This window comes from Macrotis lagotis, chromosome X (assembly GCF_037893015.1).
Source record: "Macrotis lagotis isolate mMagLag1 chromosome X, bilby.v1.9.chrom.fasta, whole genome shotgun sequence".
NCBI classification, from domain to species: Eukaryota; Metazoa; Chordata; class Mammalia; order Peramelemorphia; family Peramelidae; genus Macrotis; species Macrotis lagotis.
The window spans coordinates 469,116,072-469,138,264 of NC_133666.1; the positions used below are offsets into that span (position 1 = coordinate 469,116,072).

At 32.1% G+C, this 22,193-nt stretch overlaps 1 protein-coding gene across 4 annotated transcripts in view; it reads right to left on the minus strand.

The window, feature by feature from the left end:
- Positions 1 to 22,193, minus strand: part of PIEZO2 (piezo type mechanosensitive ion channel component 2) — a 532,098-nt gene that overhangs the window by 61,912 nt on the left and 447,993 nt on the right. For 2 of the 4 annotated variants that reach the window (XM_074205559.1, XM_074205561.1), the window contains exons 32-37: positions 21,302 to 21,405; positions 14,933 to 15,031; positions 12,231 to 12,345; positions 11,078 to 11,137; positions 8,133 to 8,299; positions 7,534 to 7,700 (exon numbers count right to left, since the gene is read on the minus strand). In XM_074205559.1, the coding sequence (XP_074061660.1) occupies positions 7,534 to 7,700; positions 8,133 to 8,299; positions 11,078 to 11,137; positions 12,231 to 12,345; positions 14,933 to 15,031; positions 21,302 to 21,405 (712 nt within the window). The remainder of the gene's footprint in view (positions 1 to 7,533; positions 7,701 to 8,132; positions 8,300 to 11,077; positions 11,138 to 12,230; positions 12,346 to 14,932; positions 15,032 to 21,301; positions 21,406 to 22,193) is intronic. The other 2 variants (XM_074205560.1, XM_074205562.1) reach the window with 1 other exon arrangement.

Sequence of the window (22,193 nt, forward strand, 5' to 3'; positions counted from 1 at the left end):
GAATGTAATTGCCATGCAGCAAAACACAACCACCACCACAATGATGACAATAACAACAAAGATTCTGAGAGAAGATAAGGACCAGTTTGGAGTTATCAGGAAAAAAAAATGGTTCCTGAGCTACTTTTATTATGATTTTTTAACATTGTACATTTATTGCACTAAATAAATTAAATTAGTGAATGGATCAGTTGAATAAATTCATTATACTTGGGAAATGAATTAGAGAGTATTGTTGAATTATCAATGAACTCATTATTCCTGGGATAGGTTATGATTCTGGCTAGAATAAGGAAATGGAATGATTTGGAATTTTTTAAAAAGTCATAAATTAGTATTGCATAAGTTTAACCACTAAAATTTTGTAACATATAGTTACTGCAAGCAATATTACATGCTTAATCATTTGAGAATTTATATATTAGAATCTGAAGGTATTTTAAAAATTGTGACTTCTAAAAGGTATTCCTTATCAAGAGAAATATTTACAGGCTATCAGAAACAAAATGAATTTTCAAACTATTTTCAGTTTGATGTGATGTTCTGTGTTGTTATAGATGCTGCTCTAATGAACAGTCTGCAAATCAGAAAATAGTACAAGTAAAAAAGTATTCTAGAGAGAAATAAATGCAGCAGCACCAGGAACCATTTAAAAAAAAAACTTTTCCTTTTGTTTATTTTTTCCCCCTCTGATCACTCATTGCACCCTTTCCAGAGGTTTGTAACACATGCCATTACCAAAAGAATCCATTTGTTAAAACCCTTATCTCCTTTCATGAGTGGAACAATGATAGGGAGGGCAGGTCACATCCAGGAAGGGGATGCTACTGGATTGACAGGAAGCAAATGAGAGTTATGAGAAAGACACTATTTCAATCAAAACATATTAAAAGAAAGGAGCGGGGAAGCAAGGAATATAACAAATACAGTGGTGTGACTTCATAAGCTCCTAGGATGCTTATCTCCCAGTTTAATTTAATTTCTAGAATGCTTATGGCCTCAAATTATAAACTTTTTAGCTTGAACATACAGACCTAGAACTGTGAGGAACAGGGGTTTTTGAATGGTGATGGTGTTAATATTTGTAATCCTTGGGTAGCTAGGTGGCACAGTGGATAGAGCACCAATCCTGGAGTCAGGAGGACCTGAGTTCAAATATGTACTCAGACACTTAATAATTGCTTAGTTGTGTGACCTTTGGCAAATTCACTTAACCCCATTGCCTTAAATAAATAAAATTTAAAAAATATTTGTAATCCTTACATAATATTCACAATGGTCTTATTGTGCACAAACTAGATACATTATAATTTATAACTAAAAAAAGTTTTAAAGTTAAGATCTATTATTAGATGATTTCCTAACTGGCTCACATAAAAATTATGCTCCATTCATAGAAATTATTTCCTAAATTATCCATATTATGTTGTAATATATATATATATATATATATATATATGTATATATATATATCACAATTCCAATTCCAGTTGGACCTTTACTTCATGAACCTCACATCTCTGGGGTATGAAAACTGGATTCAGGATTAGTTCTGAGCTCAGAAAGTTATGGAAGAAAAAGGCAGGTCTAAAAATTTTCCATAAAAAGTAGAACTCCCTTAATTACTATAAAATAAGTGAAGGGATTCTCAAACTCATATGAATAAAGACACTTTCACTACTTAGGTTAGGACCATTGTGGCTTTACAAAGCCTTGGGCCAAGCATAGAAAGGAAACATGGTTGACTAACTAAGCTTCACTAAAGAAAGAGTGCTAGCTCTAAGCAGTAAGTCAATTTCTTTATGATAATTAAGCTTAGTTTTACCTTGAGAATTCTAAAAGAGCTTTTGCTCAGCTAGCCTATGAATAGAAAGTGGCATAGCACTATTTGAAGTTGAAGAAAAAAGAATGTCATTTTCTCCATGACTGCTACTTATGTAATAAAGTAAAATACTACAAAGATGACCATAAAAAATTATCAAGAAAGACCTTTACTTCAACTGATTTTGCTTTATTTTTTCAATGAAATTCAGTGTTGTCTAAAATTTATAAATGACACAATGTAGTGCATATTGTTGTTTAGTCATGTCTGACTCTTTGTGATCCCATTTGGAGTTTTCTTGGTAAAGATACTAGAGTTTCCTTCAGGAGTTCATTTTATAGATGAGGAACAAAAGCAACATGGTTAAGTGATTTGCCTAAGGTCATGTAACAAGTAAGTGTCTGAGATTGAATTTGAACTCAGGAAGATGAGTTTTCCTGATTTCAGGCACAACACTTAGGTAAATAGGGCTGTACTTAAAAGTTAGGAGATGTGTGTGTTCAAAAATGAGCTCTATTGCTTACCACATGTGTGAGTACAGGGAACTCACTTAACCTCTTTGTCTCTCACTTTTCTTATCTCTAATATGGGGATATTATTGGCATTTATTAACTTACAGGGTTATTTTGTGGTTTGTAAAAGATAAAGTATTATATGAATATGAGCACATATTCTTAGACTGGAATGAAATAGTTTATGTCTAATCAAATTACTGGACTTTTTACTTATCTCAAATATGCTCTCTTGTTTTTCCCAATAATAAAACTCATAGATCCCATTCAAGTTGGGGTGGAGAGATGGGAGTGGAGAAGTATTGCAGATGACAAAAGGAGAAATCAGAGATAGAGTGTCACTATGGAGAAATCCAGATTAAAAGTCTATAAACACTCCACAGTCAAGCTGTATGTACATATGGATCCTTAGTACTATTTTCGAAGTGATTCAAAAATTCTTATTCTTCACTATTCAAAGTTAATGATACACCAAGATAATATTCTCCAAAATATTCTCAACAGTCCCAATGCATCTTTCTGTTAGGCAAACCATTGTCTTTTAGAATTTGAGATGCTCTTGGACACAAACTAAAAGCAACATGACTCAACTATGAACAGTGAAGTTTCTGTGTTGATAAAGTCACTAACCAATATATGATCATGTTCATTTTTTTCTGGCATGCTCTCCACTCTAGGTCATTGCTTATGAAATTCTAATTACTGTCAAAAGTCAAGAAAAATTATTAAAATTCATCAAGTAAATATTAAAAGAATTTATTAAATTTTTTCAAACTTATTGAACTTTAGCATACTTATTGCATATTTTATAGAATTTTTTCTTCCTTTTTTGAAATTCTTTACCAAAAGAGTAATTATTAGTTTTAAATATTATCCCCAATCTGCAATATTTGACATCTCTAAAAATTTGCTTAACTATTGGATCAGACTAAAAAAACCTAAGTATTTTCCTTATTTCAAATATTTTAGCCAGATTTCTTAGCTATCAAATAAGTCAAATTTCTTATATATGAAATAAAAAATTGGCTACTAGTCAATCTCTGTCATTTGTATGATATACAGGTAATGATAATAACAATTTTTCATTTATGTAGAATTTTAATGTTTTCAAAGGACTTTATGGCATATTATTTCATTTTATCCCTGCAACATTCTTCAAAGGCAAGTGATATAGATGTTCTTATACATCTTTTATAGATGAGAAATTTTCAGAGAAATCAGAACTGTTTGTTCACAGCCACATGACTGGTAACTGTCACAGGGAGAATGAAACATAGGCCTTGTCTATTATTCTTTCCCTTGTACCACGTTGCTTCATGAAGTTTGAGGATTTCTTCTTAGAATAATAAAATAAAGTATATTAGATACCAAAGAAAATCAATTCTACTGAAGAACAGTCACTAAATTAAAAAAAAAGTTAACAGACACCACATCAAGAACATCCATTTTTGGGAGAAATTCCTATGGATTTTTATTGCATTGCCAACAAATTGGAAAGAGGTGAATTTGAAATTAGCAGATCTGGGCTTGATATTGTTTCCTAATTTCATTGGATTACTTAATTTCCTTTTCTGTAAAAGTGAGAATGTATTTACCATTTACTTCACAGAACTGCTGTGGGGAAAGATCTTCAAAAATGTTATAAAAGAATAATCTATTATTATTAGCATTACCATCATTTTTTGCTTGTTTACTTTGTACTATTCTGTTTACTCATTCTCTTGCCCAATATATGATGTATAGAATATTGCCATGTTAGAGAAATGAGACCAGAACAAGGTCTGCAGAGAAAGAAAACACTTCTTAAAAATGTATAAAAGGCATTTTTACAATTATATCGCCATCAAAAACACATGATAAACAAAGAAAATCAGTAAACCCTAACTTACCAAGAAATTTAATATGTAAAGATATGGAGGGAAAAATCTTCATATGTGGGAGAGAGGGATAAATTTGAAAATTTATTTGCTCTTAGCTAATCAAAAAGGAACAAATGAGAATGGCCTTTTGAATTTGAAGTGTTGGAAGAAATACAATGCTAACTTCAATCATAGGCATCTCCCTGTCATCCCTATAAATCAACACATCTTTCCAAGTGAGTTTCCTCCTAAAATATGTATTGAGAGCTGGGTATCCACATTAAGTAGAACTGGTGTTACTTATATCTTCTAGTTAACACTTATCCCAGGATGCATTTAGTGACAAAATCTCAGTTTGTTAACCCACCAGTAATAACATTTCCCTCCAAACACCCTCTTTTGCAATTATAACCCTCTGTAGTTAAAAGACAATCAGCAACAAAGAACATCTGAACTACAAAGAAAAATTATCAAACCAAATATTGGTATCATGATTTAGGGAGATGGTCCTAATGAGCAAAAACTGAAGAGCTTAATTAGGGTAATTATGACATTTTTGACATATTTTTTTTCTTGCCTTGACCTTGTCCAAAAAAATAAAAATGCAACAAAAGGTTCAACAAATAAAATTGATGATATGATGTGCTTAGATGTAAAAAAAATACTAACATGCTCACTAGTTCTCTCATCTCTCATCTTTCTATATATCTATGTACATATCTATCTTCTATACATATAGTTATTTCTAATGTATTTTGCCCTTCTAGTCAGTCTTTTTTCAAATTTTTATTATAAAAGTGATTTCCAAAATATGTTCTGTGAGTGTATTTATATGTTGAAGTAAAGGTAAATAAGAACTTTTTTATTAGGTAATTATACTTTTGATTAATACTTTCTATAAAAAGAATATTTTATTCTGGTAGTTCAAAACATCCCAACCAATACCTTCAGTAAAAATATAACTATTTTGACATAGTCACTGTTAGGGATTTATGTTCTACATTTTCTTACAAGCAGAAGAAAAATTCACAAGAAAAATTGTGAATTTATTTCAAAACAGTTGCACATTATTTCCAAATTTGGGGATAGAAGGGAAACAATAGCACACTGAACTCTACCAAAAATCACTATTCTATTGTTTCAACTGTAAAGAGATTGACACCACACAAAACCAATAGCATATAATTATTAAATGGTAGAATAGATGTGAACATACAAGTTCTAATGAACAATGTAGAAATGATAATATAATAATAAATAATAATGATAAAATAATTTGCAATTCCATAATACTTCAAGATTTACTAAGAGCTATACATATAGCCTCTCACTTTTCCTAGTAATGACTACAAATAACTCTAAAACTTGGCATTTCTGGTTTTGGCCTGCTCAAAATACAATTTCACCTCAACATTACAGTTTTGGAGTTTGGTTTTGAGGAAATGGATTCAACTCTCTCTATAGACCAAGTAAGTACTGGAAGTAAATAAGTTAGGATAAAAAGCAACTCTTTCAAGACCTGTAGAGTACTTATTACTTTCAAGGTACTCCAAATTTATGTTACTGGTTTGATACAAAATTACTATACCAAAGTTTGCATATTCCAATGAAAGCTATATAATTCAAAGAAGTCACCTATAGAAATTATGTTTATTAAAATGTTTATGCTTTTGCTCAAAACATTTTAAAATCTCAGAGCACTGTTGAACCTTCTTTTGAATATCCACAATAATGCCCACGTTTCCCCCCTAAGTGAATGTGATTTCCTGAGGCAGTCAAATGTAATACAGATGATTAAATTATTTTTTTGGACTGAACAGTGAGGACTAACCACAAAGTTAAAGACACCCACCAACTAGCTCTAAAGACAGCTGGAATTCTAAAAATAATTTAATCAATGGGTAGTATCATCAAAATAAATGCAAAATTTACCAATGCTATTACTTTGAAAGGGACAACACTCATCTTATGCTATATGTTACATATTAAGACAGATAACTTTATAGACATATCATGTATTATTTTTGTTATTCTAGTCTATTTTTCTCTTCTAATTTATTTTCAAAGAATTTTAGACATTGGCCTGTATACATACATACACATTGCAGAACTAAATTATTATACATAATTACACATATATATGTATACCTATACACATAGGGATATATTTATGTACATATATATGTTTATTCATATAAATATAGACATATATACATCTCTATTTTAAATTATAAAATATTTTAACTGTTTCTTTTCATAAGAACCTCAGAATGTGCTTAAGTGTTGACTTGTGCAAGTATGCCTGAAGGTATATAAATACAAAACAAAAAAAATCTTCTAAAGACCTTTTCTATATTCTTGTCTGAGAAAACTTTTACATATGAAAATGAAAATTTTATGTACATATGTAAAATGCAATGTTAGCTAAGGAAGATAAATACTTCTAAGAAGAAATAGCCTTTTAATCAAAAGCATTTTTTTTTACGGAGAGATGGTTAATTCTTCAAACTTTCATTGAAAAAGATCTAGATAGGATCCAAATGTTACTTTAAATACATTATTTGAAATCATTGTAAAGCTTTCAAGAAGAAAAGAAACTGTAGGAGGTTTACAAAAAATTGCTCTATTTATTCCAAATGGATGGCATGGAAGCTATCATTGTTCAAATGGCAGGTCTTGTCAAAAACAGGAATCCTTAGCTTGATGTCTCTAACTTCCTTCTAAGAAATGAAAATATGTGTGTGTGTATATATATCTATATATATATATCTATCTATATATATATATCTATATATATATATATATATATATGTCACAAATGTAAAGGAAAATATCAAGGAAAAATTTCAAGAACTTGGAACAATGAAAAGTTAAAGTGTGACTTCAGAGGATTGATGGTGACAAAATGTGCCTCCTCTTCCTTGATAGACATAGAAGACTATAGAGGAGGATATTGCCATAAATTGTTTGACAAAGTCAATTATTGATTTGTTTTCCTGATTACATGCATTTTCTACATGAAAGGGTATTATTTGGACTGGATCATTGGGAAAAAACAGTGATACAGAAAATAACAATAGAATACTTTAAAGGGAAAAATAATTTACAGCAAATTCTTACAAATAGTTCTAATTATTTGACTAGGATATTTTCTTTTACTTATTCCTGAAGAGGATAGAAGAACTTTTATCTTATTGGAACAAGGATAGAATGGGAAAAAGTCACTCATAAATTTGCAATTAACCCTCCCTTCATGCAATTAGTTTCTCATAAAATGTTCCTATTTATATTTCTGACCTTTATAAATTAAGAAAAAATATTATTTAAAGAATGAAAATACCTGGAAATACTGTCATGTGAATCTAAGCTATCCATCCGTCGGGCTGTTTTTAAGCCTGAAACACCACCAGGGTTTTCATCAATTGTATCCAGTCCTGATTCTCTAGAAAGATTCATAATGTGGTTCTGATAATACATATGGATACTCTCTCGTGTTGGAACATTGCCCTAAAGAAAAGCAGAAATCAACAGTAAATGAAAGATTTCTCTAGTTCCTAACCTGGTTGCTTTTCAGAAATCAGTTGTTTATATTCTATACATCATATGTATATATCCATTCTTTTCAGTTCTCAGCTTTAACTAATTGCTTCTCTACACAAATATAGCATGTTTGCTATGATACCTTCCAGGCACAATTCATAAAATCATGGGAAAATCTATTAAACCACAGCTGGTAATTGGGGCAGCAATAAGTTTCAGTTACAACTCTTATGATGACAGTTTTTCATTCTATTTCTGAGTGAGAGATAGTTTTTATTTGTTAAAAGGAAATAGAATGGCATTGAGCTTTTTCAACAAAAGGATAGTACATTATCACTTTTTAGGATCTCAATTCAACCTTCATGTTTTGTGAGTAAAAAAAGAAGAGAATAGTATTACCTTTTTAATTTCTCTAGTCAGCATGCATCGTTCAATTCTTAGTACAGTGGATATGTCGATGTGCTCCCGTGAAATTGAATTAAGCCAGGTTGTAAAACTATCCACTGATGCCAAAAACAAGACCCAGGTAAACTTTAAAATATTGAAAATCCTTTTGATGATGTTATCTGGGAGAATGAAATATAATGGCTTTAAGTTGTTTAGAAAGCATTTACAATGCATCTATTTATTACTCTGTATTAGGTACTGGAGATATGAAGAGTCAGCTGTCAAGGAACTTTCAGACTAGTAGGTTGGATTAGGGTGAAGGATGTATAGAAATAATCTTGATACAAAGAAGACTGTGTCAACTGCAGAGAAAGAGTAATACTTGAGTTGGCTCTTGAAAGAAGGAAATTTTATACTGAAAGATTAGAGAGAGAGAGGAAAGGAGACTATTCCAAGCCTGAAATATTTTATGAACAAAGACAAAGAGTTGGGAAAGGTCACGACAAAAATGGGGGACAGAGAGTAGTTCAGCTTTTTTAGAATATAGAATATATAAAGGAGTTACTTGGAGTGCTACTTACTAGTTATATATAATTCAGGGGAAAGTAATTTCTCTATTCTGGGTCTGTTTCCTTTTGTATAAAAGGAAGGGATTGGACCAAGTGTTCTCTTAAATGTCTTTTGATTCTTTATGAACAGGCAACTAGATGGCGTAGTGGATAGAGTGCTGACCCAGGAATCAGGAGTATTTGGGTTCAAATCTGACATCAGATATTTACTAGATATGACTCTGGGCAAGTCAATTAAACCCTGGATGAACTGGAGAAGAAAATGACAAGCCACTCTAATTTCTTTCCTAGAAAACTCCAGTCACAAATAGTCAGATGTGATTGAACAACAGTTTTTTATGAATATTCCTAAGACCCTATGGGTTCTATTTGATAAGGCTAGAAGGATAGTATAGTAAACTGTATTAGAACTCATAAAATATGGGGCATCCTCTTAGTATTTTAATAGAAGACAAGAATCATACAGGATGAGAAGGCAAGGATAGTTTATGATTTGAAAGCTGATGGAAAGTACATACATTATAGCAAAAACACAACAAAGTATTAAAATTATATTTCAGTTAGAGGCAGGTAGATGGTATGGCCTGTATTCAGGAAGACTTGAGTTCAAATCCATCCTCAGATACAAGTATTTTCATCTTGAACAAGTCATTTAACTTTTAATTGTCTCATTTCCGTCATCAGTAAAATAAAGCACCTATCTCACAGGGTTGTTGTGAGGATAAGATAATATTTGTTAAGGTGGTTAGGACAGTTCCTGGAACATGGTAGGGATTAGATAAATGGTAGACATTTATTATCATTATTATTGAAAGAAGAAGGTTAGTTTTATAGCAAAGAAATAATACTGGTGGATAGTATGATTGTTTCACTAGTAGTCAAAAAAATAGAAGCTTACTCAGAAGAAGCCTCTAGTATAAGAGAGAGAGTTTTGGCTCTGGAATGAGAGGACCCAGGTTTGAATTTTGTTATTGGCTCCTTTTGACTCCTTTTGGACAAGTTGTTTAAACTTTCTAAGCTCAATTTTCTCATTTGGAAAATAAGTGGGTTGGTCTATATGACCTTTGACATTACTTCATAGGATCATAGAAGATATATGGTATCATACTAAATTTTTTTTTTTAATACAGGCTGAGGGTTGTTTCCCTTTTAAGGGGATAAAGAGACTTCAGTATCATAACTAATTTGTCTTCTTTGGTATCTATGGCATGAAAGGACTTACCAATGAGGGAATGATGTAGGAGGTTTTAGAGATTTGATTGCCCTAATGACCAGTTGTTAAGGCAGAATAGAATGACCTATCAGAATTACTCTTTTTTAGGGTATTCCATCTTTTTTATTTTTTGTTTTCCGTTAAGTCCATTGTTTTTTCTTTCTTTCTTTTTCTATTTGTTTCTTTTTTTCTTCTTGTATTTTATGATTCACAAATATGTCATTATATTGGATCCCCAAGTTTGATTTATAAGACTCGCCAGGCCCAGAGTAGATATGGACAAGAATCCTATTAGACAAGGAGAGGTCATATGGAAGTATATGTTCTGGTAGATAGAATCCCAATTGAAAAGATGACAGATCTATTAAATTATTGGAAGTACATTTTATGAGACATGTTGTGACTGGGATTACATTCAATTTGGTTTAATAAAATAAGATATTATAAGGGATTCTATGCTATTATGATTTCTAAAAGCAATCAAAAATGAATATAATTTGGAAGAAGTTTATCGTTGTCATTGTATAAAAATGCAATCCAACTAGATAATACAAAGTGCCAATACAGAATGATGTCAAAAAACAATATTTTTCCCTTTAGGATATAAAATATCATTTGGAGCCAGATGTTAGTCACCCTTGAAAGTTAGCATAAATCTTTCCTAAAAAGAGAAATGAAAACCTTGTGAACTGACCAAAATTTGAAAAAACAGAAAATAATAACAATTTAGCAGATATGGACAGTTACTTAATATAAATAGTGATATTCTTTTCCTGGCATGGGGGACATACTTGTTTCATAATCATATTCTCATCTCTTCCTCGTTTTTTGTTCATTTTTATATTGTATATATAATTAAGATTGAAATCATGATGTAGCTTCATTAGAAATATACCATTTTCTTTGGGCATTTTCTGATATACCTCAGAAAACTGAGTCACAATCAATCATACTTTTGGTTTAGTATTATAAAGGTCAATTTAGTCTTGGAACCAATAATAATTTACAACAATAATGATTATCCAAGTAAAAACTATGTCACTGATTTTCTAGAAATAACATTCAATAAAAAATTTTAGATAATGCTGTCATTTAACCTGACTAATAATAGTGGTGGAAGATAGCATTCCCCCATGGCCGATATTTAAATGTTATTTTTGTCATCATTGATTTACCTGGACCATCAGATTTCTTTTTTAATGGTTCATCTTCTCGGTCTTCCCATTCTACAGGACCTGTCAAATTGATATCAGGTAAAGAGGAGTTAATACTTTAAATGGAAGAAATTCTATTCTTCTCCATTAAAGCTGATTTCAACATTAAAGCCAGGGTATTCTCTGAACCAAAATTTCAAAAACTATCAAGAACTATGAGATTAAAGTTCTCCTTACTCCTTCCCCCAGAAAAAAAATAACCATTAACACTTTGAAATTTGAGATTTCCTCTTAGTTTTTTTTTCTATTTAACACAGTGCTTAACATATTGCTTTATATTCAACAAGGCATTAAACAAATACTTAGGGAATGAAAGAAGGTTGCTTATGTCTTAATAAATTTTCTTTTTCCTCTTCTGTTAAATTACTTAAAGATCATATTTGAAAACATTTATTTTTGACATGATATTTTCTTTGCAATTACTAAGACTTTTAGTCCTGTTATTTGTCATCAGGGTATAACTTTTTTTGTAAATACATGCCCCACCTCCTATATTAGAAATCACAGCTGTTTTTATATTGATGAACATAAGTTTCTAGAGAATAGAAACCATGTCTTATCTGGTCTTAACTTCTGTATAGCATAATATGGAGGTATGTAAAGCTGAATCTTTTATAAGTTTGACTACAAAATTGGAAAATGTGACCAGGGATCCATTTGTAGCAAGACCTTGGAAAGATACCTAGCAGAACTACAGAGGAGACAAGAGGAAGAATTAGTTTAGCTACTAATTGGTTTGTTTAAGTTCTTGCTAAGTGGCAGAGAGGCAATAGCTCTGAATTTGGGATTAGAAGAAGTTTAGTTCAAATCTGGCCTCACACACTTTCTAAATGTCATCATTGGCAAAGAATTTATCCTTGGTCTGCTTCAGTTTCCAAAACTGTAAAGTTGGATTTATAATAACAACTACCTGACAGGATTGTTGTGAGAGTCAAATGATATAATATTTATAAGGTGTTTAGTACAATGACTAGCATATGAATTTTTCCTCCTCTTCTTTCCTTCCCTCGCTTCCCTTCCCCTCCTCTCCTCCCTTCCCCTTTCATTTCTATCATGTTTTATGAAGGAAAAATAGGATTATTAATTTCTAAGGGTAACATGGAATTGTACATACCCTCCCCAGATCCTTTCCTCCTCCATTTTTGCTCTTCTCTTACAGATCTTTTCTTCTCTTTTCTTCTCTGTCGGAGAGCTGTTTTGGGATCAGTAATCCAGGCCTGATAGACAAACTAGAAGGAACAGCATCATTCATTTTTCAGATTTTTAATATTGTTATTAAACTGTGAAGTGTTCCATATATAGGAATTTCAGAAAGAACACACTTGCATCTGCAGGTATGAGCACATGTTTCCAATCTCAAACACATCTCAATAGCCCCTCCTCCATCAGGCTCGCTGAGTTTGCCTGTGGCATTTTCATTAGCATAAAAACCAAATATGAAAACAGCTGAAGGAGGAATAAGTTTCACAAGAACCCTCAAAAGAACATGCAGTGATTTTAGGGCACATGCCACCACTTTCTCATGCTCCTTCATCATCACCATCACCATCACCATCACTATGGTTTCCATTTGTTAAAATCTTATTTCTGCCTCCTCTGTTTTGCAATGAGATAAAAAACTACAAATCTGAACAACAATCACTCTTCTGTCCCTTCTTTTTCCACAACAACAACAAAAAAATATCACAGACAAATGAAGTATCCCTGGTGCTTTTATTTGATTTGGAAATATTGGTTTAATAAACCTGTGACAAGTCCCATTAGCGGAAAATAGGTGAATTTTACCAAGAGCTTTGCAGATAACAATAGTGTTATATATAATTATGCATGTGTGTATATACACACAGACACACACACACACACATAAGCATAGATAATCACTGTTTTCCAACATCACCAAGAAAGTAACAACTATGAACTTAAAAGATTAATGTTATTTCAAGGCAGTTTGAAAAATGTCAGTGCTTTTGGCTGACTTTTGTAATTTTCATTCAAAGTTAATATTATAACATGGATGATACCAAGACACAACAGATCTTGAGTGAGAGCTCAAGATGCCACAAACTCATGCAGAAGGAAAAGCCAGTCCCCATAGAAATCCAACTATCACAAGCCAAGCAAGCATGCCCTCATGCACCCATGGATACACCTGGGTCTCAGGGAAGCTGGATTATAGAAGAAAAAAAGTTTGATTTGTGGATGCTTTTTTAGATTCATAAATATTTTTTCTGTTTTTTCTTTTTTGCAGTGCCTAATAAATGAAATAATTTTGTTGTGAGGATCAAAATAGATAAAACACAAAGTATTTTATAAATCTTTAAGTACTATATAAATAATAACTATTGTTGTTATGAAACATAGGTAAACATTTGGAATTGTAGATTTAGGTGTTAAAGGTAACCCTAACTTTTTTGGAAAGAGAAATGTTTCCTTTTTTTCCCTCAGTAGTAGAAATGTGAATCTTGGAGAATAAATATAATATTTTCTTTCATTCTAAATAAAGAGGCTAGGAGGCAAGAAAACATTCTATTCTAAAACTATTTTTTTAGTGTGAAATGAACTGGTATTTAAATGGTAAGGTTTATGTAAGAAAATGTGAATAATAAGTTTAAATTTCAATTTAAGTAAACTAGTCCATATCACTTCAGACTTACAGAATCAATAAAGTATACTTAATTGTCACGTATACAATCTGAAGCCTTTGGGTTGAGATTCAGTACCTGCTTTAAGTGGTGAAGAAGATATTAAGATATAAGATGAAGAGAGAGCTTGTCAGAATGTATATTTTTTGTGAATAGGGATAGTATTGTTCAATGTATTTGTATACCCAATATCTAACTCAGTGTTTGTCACATAGTATGCACTCAATACATATTGATTGGTTGATTATTGCTTGTTTTACTTATTGATAAATTTTAAGTATCAGTATAAGGCATTTATAAAATAAGGGGAAAATGAAAAAAAACTATTGAAGTAACTACTTTGAATATTAAAACCACAAAATCAGCATCATATCATAATTGTAAAAGAAAATAATATGTTCAAATAATATCTCAATCCTAGAAATAATATTGTTCAACTACTCCATTATAGAGATGGGGAAGTTGAAGCCCAAAGAGAGGAAGAGTCATATCAAATTGTGCTCTCAAAGGGAACTCTGTTAAATAACAGAATTCAAAACAGTGTTTACAACAGGCTGCACATGTGATCTTGCAGACATTTGTGTTTAGGATTCCTCAATCAGTCATATAGTTGATGCTCACTTAAAAGAGGTTTCACTAAATTTATGAGTCATGAGGATTATCAAGTCTATAAGTCATTTAAATGGTGTGATGAATTCAAGAAGAGTAAAGGAAAAATGAAGTTTGAGTCATGAATACTAAGATCAAAAGGTTACCGAGCCAGAAAATAAGGTCTTGCCAAAATTTGTGCTTTACTAGCACACTTCAGAGTTTTACCAGCTTCTGAGAAAGATGACCATACTTTCTATGCCTTGTAACTGATGCATGCAACTAGATGTGACCCTTCTACAAGCCAGATGTGGCTTATGCAGTAGTATCAAAAGGTTAGAAAAATATGGATATCTGCATTTTCTCTTTCTATTTCTTGATGGCCTCCAGTTTTGGCATGGAAATGAGTATATCACTTGAGAGAACTCATTTTGGGAAAGTTAGTTTAATAAGCAATTTTCAACATTTTGGGGGAGTTCATTATCTATAGAGAAGGTAAAATGCAGATGCAGGGTAATGAGGTATGTTTGATTAAATTCCTAAAAAAGAGGAGGGTATTACTACATGTCAGTGAAACATCAAATACCTTTGCAGCTCTGATTAAGTACTGAAGAATAGTTTTGGGAAGTTTAATGAGAGACTTTGGCAAGGCTAAAAGGGCTGATGCAAACTTCCCAATAGCTCTCTACAAAAAAGGACAAAGTGAAAATAATTAGTAGGAAAAACTAAACAAAAACAATTCTCAAAATACAAAACGTCTATATGAATTTTTCTCAATTGTAATGTTAACTTTAGGGAAAAGTGACAAATACTAAAGTAAGACCCATGCCAGCAGAAATGTGTTCAATTTATAAGTTAGGAACAAAAAAAAGCTGAATTCATGCATATAATCTATGAAAAATTGTCAAGACAAATCCATTTCTTTCTCTTCATAGCTAGTGATTAGAAATCATGTTAGAATAAAAATAAAATGAGTAATTAGTATTTAGCACAAGTTATCCATGCATACACAAAAATAGACAATGTAGTATTTATTTGAGACAAAGAAAGTATCAAGTTATACAGATGACTACCTAGAATTCATCTTTTGCTTTTCCTAGGTGGACATGAGCCTAGGTGCCTAGAAAGATGTAGTCAGCTGATTTAAACTGCTGCTTCTCCAATCACATTATCTGACCCACTGTGGGGCGTTGTATGTATTCAGGAAGATGATAATGTTGTGATTAAAGTGGCTAAAATGAGTTGCTAATTTATAAAATAAAACTTACAAAAAACATTTTTATCATTATACTTATGAAGTCTCATCAACACTAAAGTAATTGAATATCTACTTTATTTGACTGGCTTATAGAGAGAATTCAGACCTCTTCAGTATAGCAGTTATAAAAGGGAAATTCAGCATAGCAGAATAATAAAGTTATCCTTGATGATTTTCATCAGAGATATGAGTAGTATCAGTTCATACATCAATTGAAATAAATGTATAAATGAACCCTATTTGAAAATAACAAAATTATTTTAATGTGATCCTTTGCTTGATGCCTACACAGTGATGGATTTGTTGGTCATCTTGATTGAGTCTTACAATATCAGAGCAGGATTTTGTTCAACTGTTAAAGAATACATTAACATTTTTATTTAAAGTTTTGAGTTCTAAATCTATCCTTCCCTCCTTTGCTACCATGTCCCTAATCTGAGATGGTAAACAATCACTTAGAAATATGCATGTGCAATAATGTAAAACATTTCTAAATTAGTTATTTTGTATAAGACTCAAAGAAAAGTAAAAAAATGAAAGAAAGTGAAAAATAGCATTGTCTATATTCAATCAATATCAGTACTTTCTCTGGGATCATATAGTATGCTTCTTTATTAATCCTTTGGAATTGTATGGGATCACTGTATTGCTGAGAATAGCTAAGTCATTCATAATTGTTCATTGAATGATATTGCCATTACTATTTACAAAGTTCTTCTAGTGTTGTTCATTTCATTAAACATCAGTTGATGTAAGTCCAGTTTTTTTCTGAAATCATCCTCTTCATTTCTTTCGGAACAATAATATTCCTTCACAATCATAAACCACAGCTTGTTTAGCCATTCCCTAATTGATGGACATCCCCTTGATTTCCAATTCTTGGCCACCACAAAAAAGAGTTACTACAAATATTTTATACAAATAGGTCCTTTTCCTTTGCTAGGATGTCTTTAGGATATAGACCTATGAGTGGCATTGCTAGATCAAAGGATATGCACAGTTTTATAGTTCTTTGGACATAGTTCTAAATTGTTCTCCAGGATGGTTAGATCAGTTCACAATTCCATCAGCAGTGCATTAATGTCCCAGTTTTCCCCACATCCCCTCCAACATCCAACATTTTCACTTTTTGTTATATTAGTTGCTCTGACAGGTATGAGGTGGTATCTAAGATTTGTTTCAATTTGTATCTCTCTGATTAATAGTGACTTATAGCAATTTTTTCAAATGAATACAAGAGAGCTTTGATTCCTTCATCTGAAAATTGCCTGCTCATAACCTTTGACCATTTATCAATTAGGGAATGACTTCTACTTTTTAAAATTTGTCTCAGTTTTCTAGATTGTTGAGAAAAGAAGCCTTTATCAGAGATAGTCTCTCCCCCCAGTTTTCTGCTTTTCTTATAATTTTGGTTGCATTGGTTTTGTTTGTACAAAAACTTTTAAATTTTTTAAAACTGAAATTATTTACTTTACATTTTGTAATGCTATCTCTATCTTTTTTTGGTCCTAAATTCTTCCATTATCCATAAATATGCCATATGAACTATTTCATACTCTCTTAATTTTCTTATGGTATGATCCTTTACATGTAAGCATGTACCCATTTCTGACTTTATGCTGATATATGGTGTTAGATGTCGGTCTATACTTAGTTTCTGCCAAATGGTTTTCAAGTTTTCACAGTTTCTGTCAAAAAGAGTCTTCGTTCCAAAAGCTTGGTTTCTAAATCTTTGGATTTTTAATCATATATTAAATTATTATGATCCTTTATTCTAATGTATGTTATATCTAATTTATCCCACTGATCTACCATTCTGTTTCTTAGCCACTACCAGATCGCTTGATAATTACTATTTTAAAATACCATTTGATATCTGATCTGACTAGAACTCCTTCCTTTTGAGCTTTTGTTCTTCCAGATGAATTCTGTTATTATTTTTCCCAAATGTATAAAATAATTTCTGACAATTTGGTATATACTTAATGATTAAATTTAGATAGAATTATCATTTTTTATTATACTGACACAACCTACTCATGAAAAACTAACATTCTTCCAATTGTTTAGATCTGACTATTTGTGTGAAATGTATTTTAATAATTTTGTTCATAAAGTTACTGAATTTATCTTTAGTCTCCCAAGTATTTTTAGATTGTCTACAGTAATTTTAAATGAAATTGCTCTTTCCATTTCTTGATGCTGGACTTTGTTGGTAATATAGAGAGATATTGAAGATTAATATGGGCTTATTTTGTATCCTGCAACTTTGTTAAAGTTGTTCATAATTTCAAGTGTTGTTTTAGTTGATTCTGTAGAATTTTATCATTTTAAAATCATATCATCTGCAAGAGTGATAGTTTTGTTCCCTCATTGCCTATTCAAATTCCTTTAATTTCTTTTTCTTCATTTATTGCTATAGCTAATGTTTCTTTTACAATATTAAATAATGGAGGAGACAATGGGCATCCTTATTTTACTTTTGATTGTAATGAGAAGGGTTCTAACTTATTCTCATTTTAGATGTTTGCTGATGGCTTAGAAAAATTTAGATGCATAAAAGTTCAGTGCTGTTATGACTTCATTGTTAATGGCACCTTTCAACAAGATATAGTTTTCTCCTTTATCTCTTGTAATTAGATCTATTTTTGATTTTGCTTTTTCTGAGATCATGATTGCTAAACCTGGTCCTTTGCTTCAGCTAAAGCACAATACATTCTGCTCTAGCCAATTTGTCCTGTGAGTGTCTCTGTGCTTCAGATGTATTTTTTGTAAATGACATTTTGTAGGATTCAGGTTTTTATTCCATTCTGCTATCTTCTTCATTTTTATAACTGAGTTCTTCCCATTCATTATGAATGAATCCCTTCCCATTAGGAATAACTAACTATATTTTCCATCATGTTATTTTTCACTTGTTTTTACCTCTGTCTTGCACCCTACCTTTTTCATCTTTACCACCTTCCCCAATATACTACTTCCTCTCCTTGATATTATTCCCCAGCCTTTTAGGGTAAGAGAAATTTCCATATCCAATTGAGTGTGCATGTTATTCCCTCTTAGAGTCAATTTTGATGAAGGTAAGGTTTGAGTTTTGCCTGCTACCCTCCCCACCCCCCTTTTATGTAGGATAATTTACCCCATTCAATCCCCCCTTCCTCCTTCTTCCAGTGCAATTTTCTTTCTCACCACTTTATTTATTTGGTATCATCTCATCAAAGCCATCTTGTGTTCATACTCTTTGTCTATATACACTCCTTCTAATTGCTCTTATAGTAATAAGGTTGTTAAGAATTACAAATATTATTTTGCCACATAGAAATATAAATATTTTAGCTTTATTGAATTTCTTATGTCTTCTCCTATTTTCTTTTTAACCTTTTTATGTTTCCCTTGAGTCTTATATTTGGAAGTCAAATTTTTTATTTAACTCTAGTCTTTTAATTAGAAATGTTATAAATTTTGGTAAATGTCCATTTTGTTTCCTTCTAAGAGATTATATTCAGCTTTCCTGTGTAGGTGATTCTTGGTCATAATCTTAACTCCTTTGTCTTCTGGTAAATCGTATTCTAAGCCCTTCCATTTTGGGTTTTTTTTTTTTAATGTGCAAGATGCTGAATCCTTTATAATCCTGGTCGAGTTCTACACTATTTGAATTGTTTCTTTTTGGCTGCTTATACAACTTTCTCTTTAATCTGTCAGCTCTCAAATTTGGATATGATATTTCTGGGAGCTTTCATTTTGGGATCTCTTTTAAGCAGTAGATTCTTTCAATTTCTATTTTGCTCTCTGGTTCTAATATTTCAGGGCAATTATCTTTTATAATTTCTTGTAAGATGCTTTCCAGGCTTTTAAATTTAAAAAAAAAATTTGAGGGTTAAGTAACTTGCACAAGTCACACAGCTAGGTAATTTTAAGTGTCTGAATTCAGATTTGAACCAGATCCTCCTGTCTCCAGGGCTGGTCCTCTATCTACTGAGCCACTTAGCTCCTCCTATTTTTTAATTTTTTGATCAGTCCAATAATTCTTATATTATTTCTCCTGGATATAATTTATATGTCAGTTGTTGTTAGAATAAGAAATTCCATATCTTCTTCATTTTTGCTTTTGTTTTATCGCATCTTGATGTCATATAGAGTCTTTATTTTCCACTTGCTCAATTCTAATTTTTAAAGAATTATTTTCTTCAGTGAACTTTTGTACTTCTTTTTTGGTTTGGCCAATTTTATTTTATAGGGAGTTATTTTCCTCACTAAATTTTTGTATAGTTTGTATATCTTGTCATGATTCTCTTGCATTACTTTCATTTTTTCCCATTTTTTCCTTCTAATTTGCTTTTTAAAATCCTTTTTAAGGTCTTCTAGAAATTTTTTTAAACTTGTGACCAAATTACATTTTACTTTGAGGTCTCATATGTATATATTTTGTTCTCTACTATGTTATGCTTTAATCCTCTCTATTACCATAGTAACTTTATATAGTCAAGTTCTATTTTTTTTTTGGTTTTGTTTTATGCTCATTGTTATTTCTGTTTCATGACCTGGCTTTATTATGTGAGAGTTGGGCTGTGGTCTTACACTGTCCCAGGCTTTTTGTTCTGGGATTCTGAGTCTTACTGCTGGCTTTCACTGAGCTTGAGGGTTTCCCTTCTGCCTTGGGGGGGGGGGGAGGGGGAGGATGGGTTCCTCCTATTGATCTGCCTTCAGTGTGAGGCTTAGCTGCTGGTCAGCTCCATGGTGGGGCCTTGCTGCTGAATCATTATGGTATCAAAGTTTTTCTAGTGGCTGGCCCAGGAGGAGGGATATTGTTGCTGGTCTGCTCCAGGTATGGGGTCTTACTTCTGGATTGATATGGAAACAGGTTCTCTCTTCTGGTAGGCCCCAGGGGCAGGGGCATGCTGTTGGCCAGCCACATGATAGGGCTTCATTACTGGTCCATCATACAGTCAAGGCTATTCTGTTGGCTTGAGCTTGGGGCGCCAGGGGAGCTTTGGGGCTGCTGGCTTGCAGGAATATGGGACCTTGTTGGTGGATTGTATCAGACTTGGAGCCTTGCTACAGGCCCCCTTCTATGAGCCTAGCTTCTACTGCTTCTCTTGGGCCTCATTTCTCTTACAAGCCAATGAGACAGATCTTTTCTTCAGTGCTGGTAAGTTGCTCATTTGAACCTAGATAAATTCTGAAGAAGCTTACTAGTTGTTTGGAGAGGCCTTCAGAGAGTTCTTCCTGACTCTGCCATCTTGGTCCTAAGTGTTTTATTTCAACAAGTAAAATTAAAGTTCATTCTCAGAAATAGCTTATCAAACCACTTAAAGCAAGTGAATTTAGTCTGGGTCCCTAAAATATTGCTGCATGTAAATAATTCTAAGAAAATTAAAAGCAAGTGGCATTACCAGTAAGTTGATAATAACTTTCATATATAACAAAAAATTCCAGACAAAGATTATATATTTATGGAAGTTAGAATAAACATGATTATGATTGGAAAAGCTTGGACCTACAATCAAGCTCAGTCAATCAGAATAGCTTTTCCAACTTATTAACCATATATGTATGGATATATAATTGTGTATGTATACATATATACACACATACATATATATGTGCATAAACACACACACACACACACACACACACACATACTCACACACACTCACAGACACACACACATAGATATTTACCGTAGCCCACATTTACCTGGAATGCTGATTTTTTTGGTGGTTCTTCATCTTTTTTTTCTTCCTCTTCTTCTTCCTCTTCACTATCCGTCTCAAACAAATAATAATCTCCACTCCTGACCACTAAGTAAAACAAAATATTTACTTATTTCTTGAAAATAATAAGGAATATCTGGGGCTCTTTTCTGAATGACACACTAAGATATACCAACATACAGTTAACAAAAGATCATTAAGATAAAGGATGAAAAATGAAGTGAACAGAACTCACTGTCAGGCTAATATTACTTAGTGCCACTATGACTAAGTCAAAGCACAAAGGCCATTTCTATACCACTTAACCGAATTGGCCAAAGCAAAGTCAATCTATATTTTCAACCATCTTCATAGACTGTACCAGTCAATCAGATCAACTGTGCAACAATCCAATTCGATCATTATGATGATCAAAATAACTCATCGATGGTAGAACGATTTTGTTATTTTGTACGTATAGATAAGGCCAAAGTGAAGTGGAGGATTTGCAATTATCTCACAGATATTGACTGTATAGAGAGCCAATGCAGATAATTAGAGCTAAAACTAAGCTTTAGAAACCTTCCACTTCACCTTTTGCTGTGTAGACCTGGCTTTTGCACATGGAACACATTGGACATGACAAGAATGCCAACAATTGAGGATTATGGGTCAGTTGATTGGTTGTTTTTTTTTTTAACTCACATTGCCATGAGGAGGAAATGGGCATGTAAGGAGTAAACTAAACACAATGTCTGTTTCTACATGCAGATAGTAGAAGAGACTGTGGCATGACAATTGGGATCTGCATGGTTCACCACTACTATTTTTTAGGGGTGGTGTGGATAAGAACTATATCTTTTCATGCACAGATCCATGTTTATCAATATGACCTT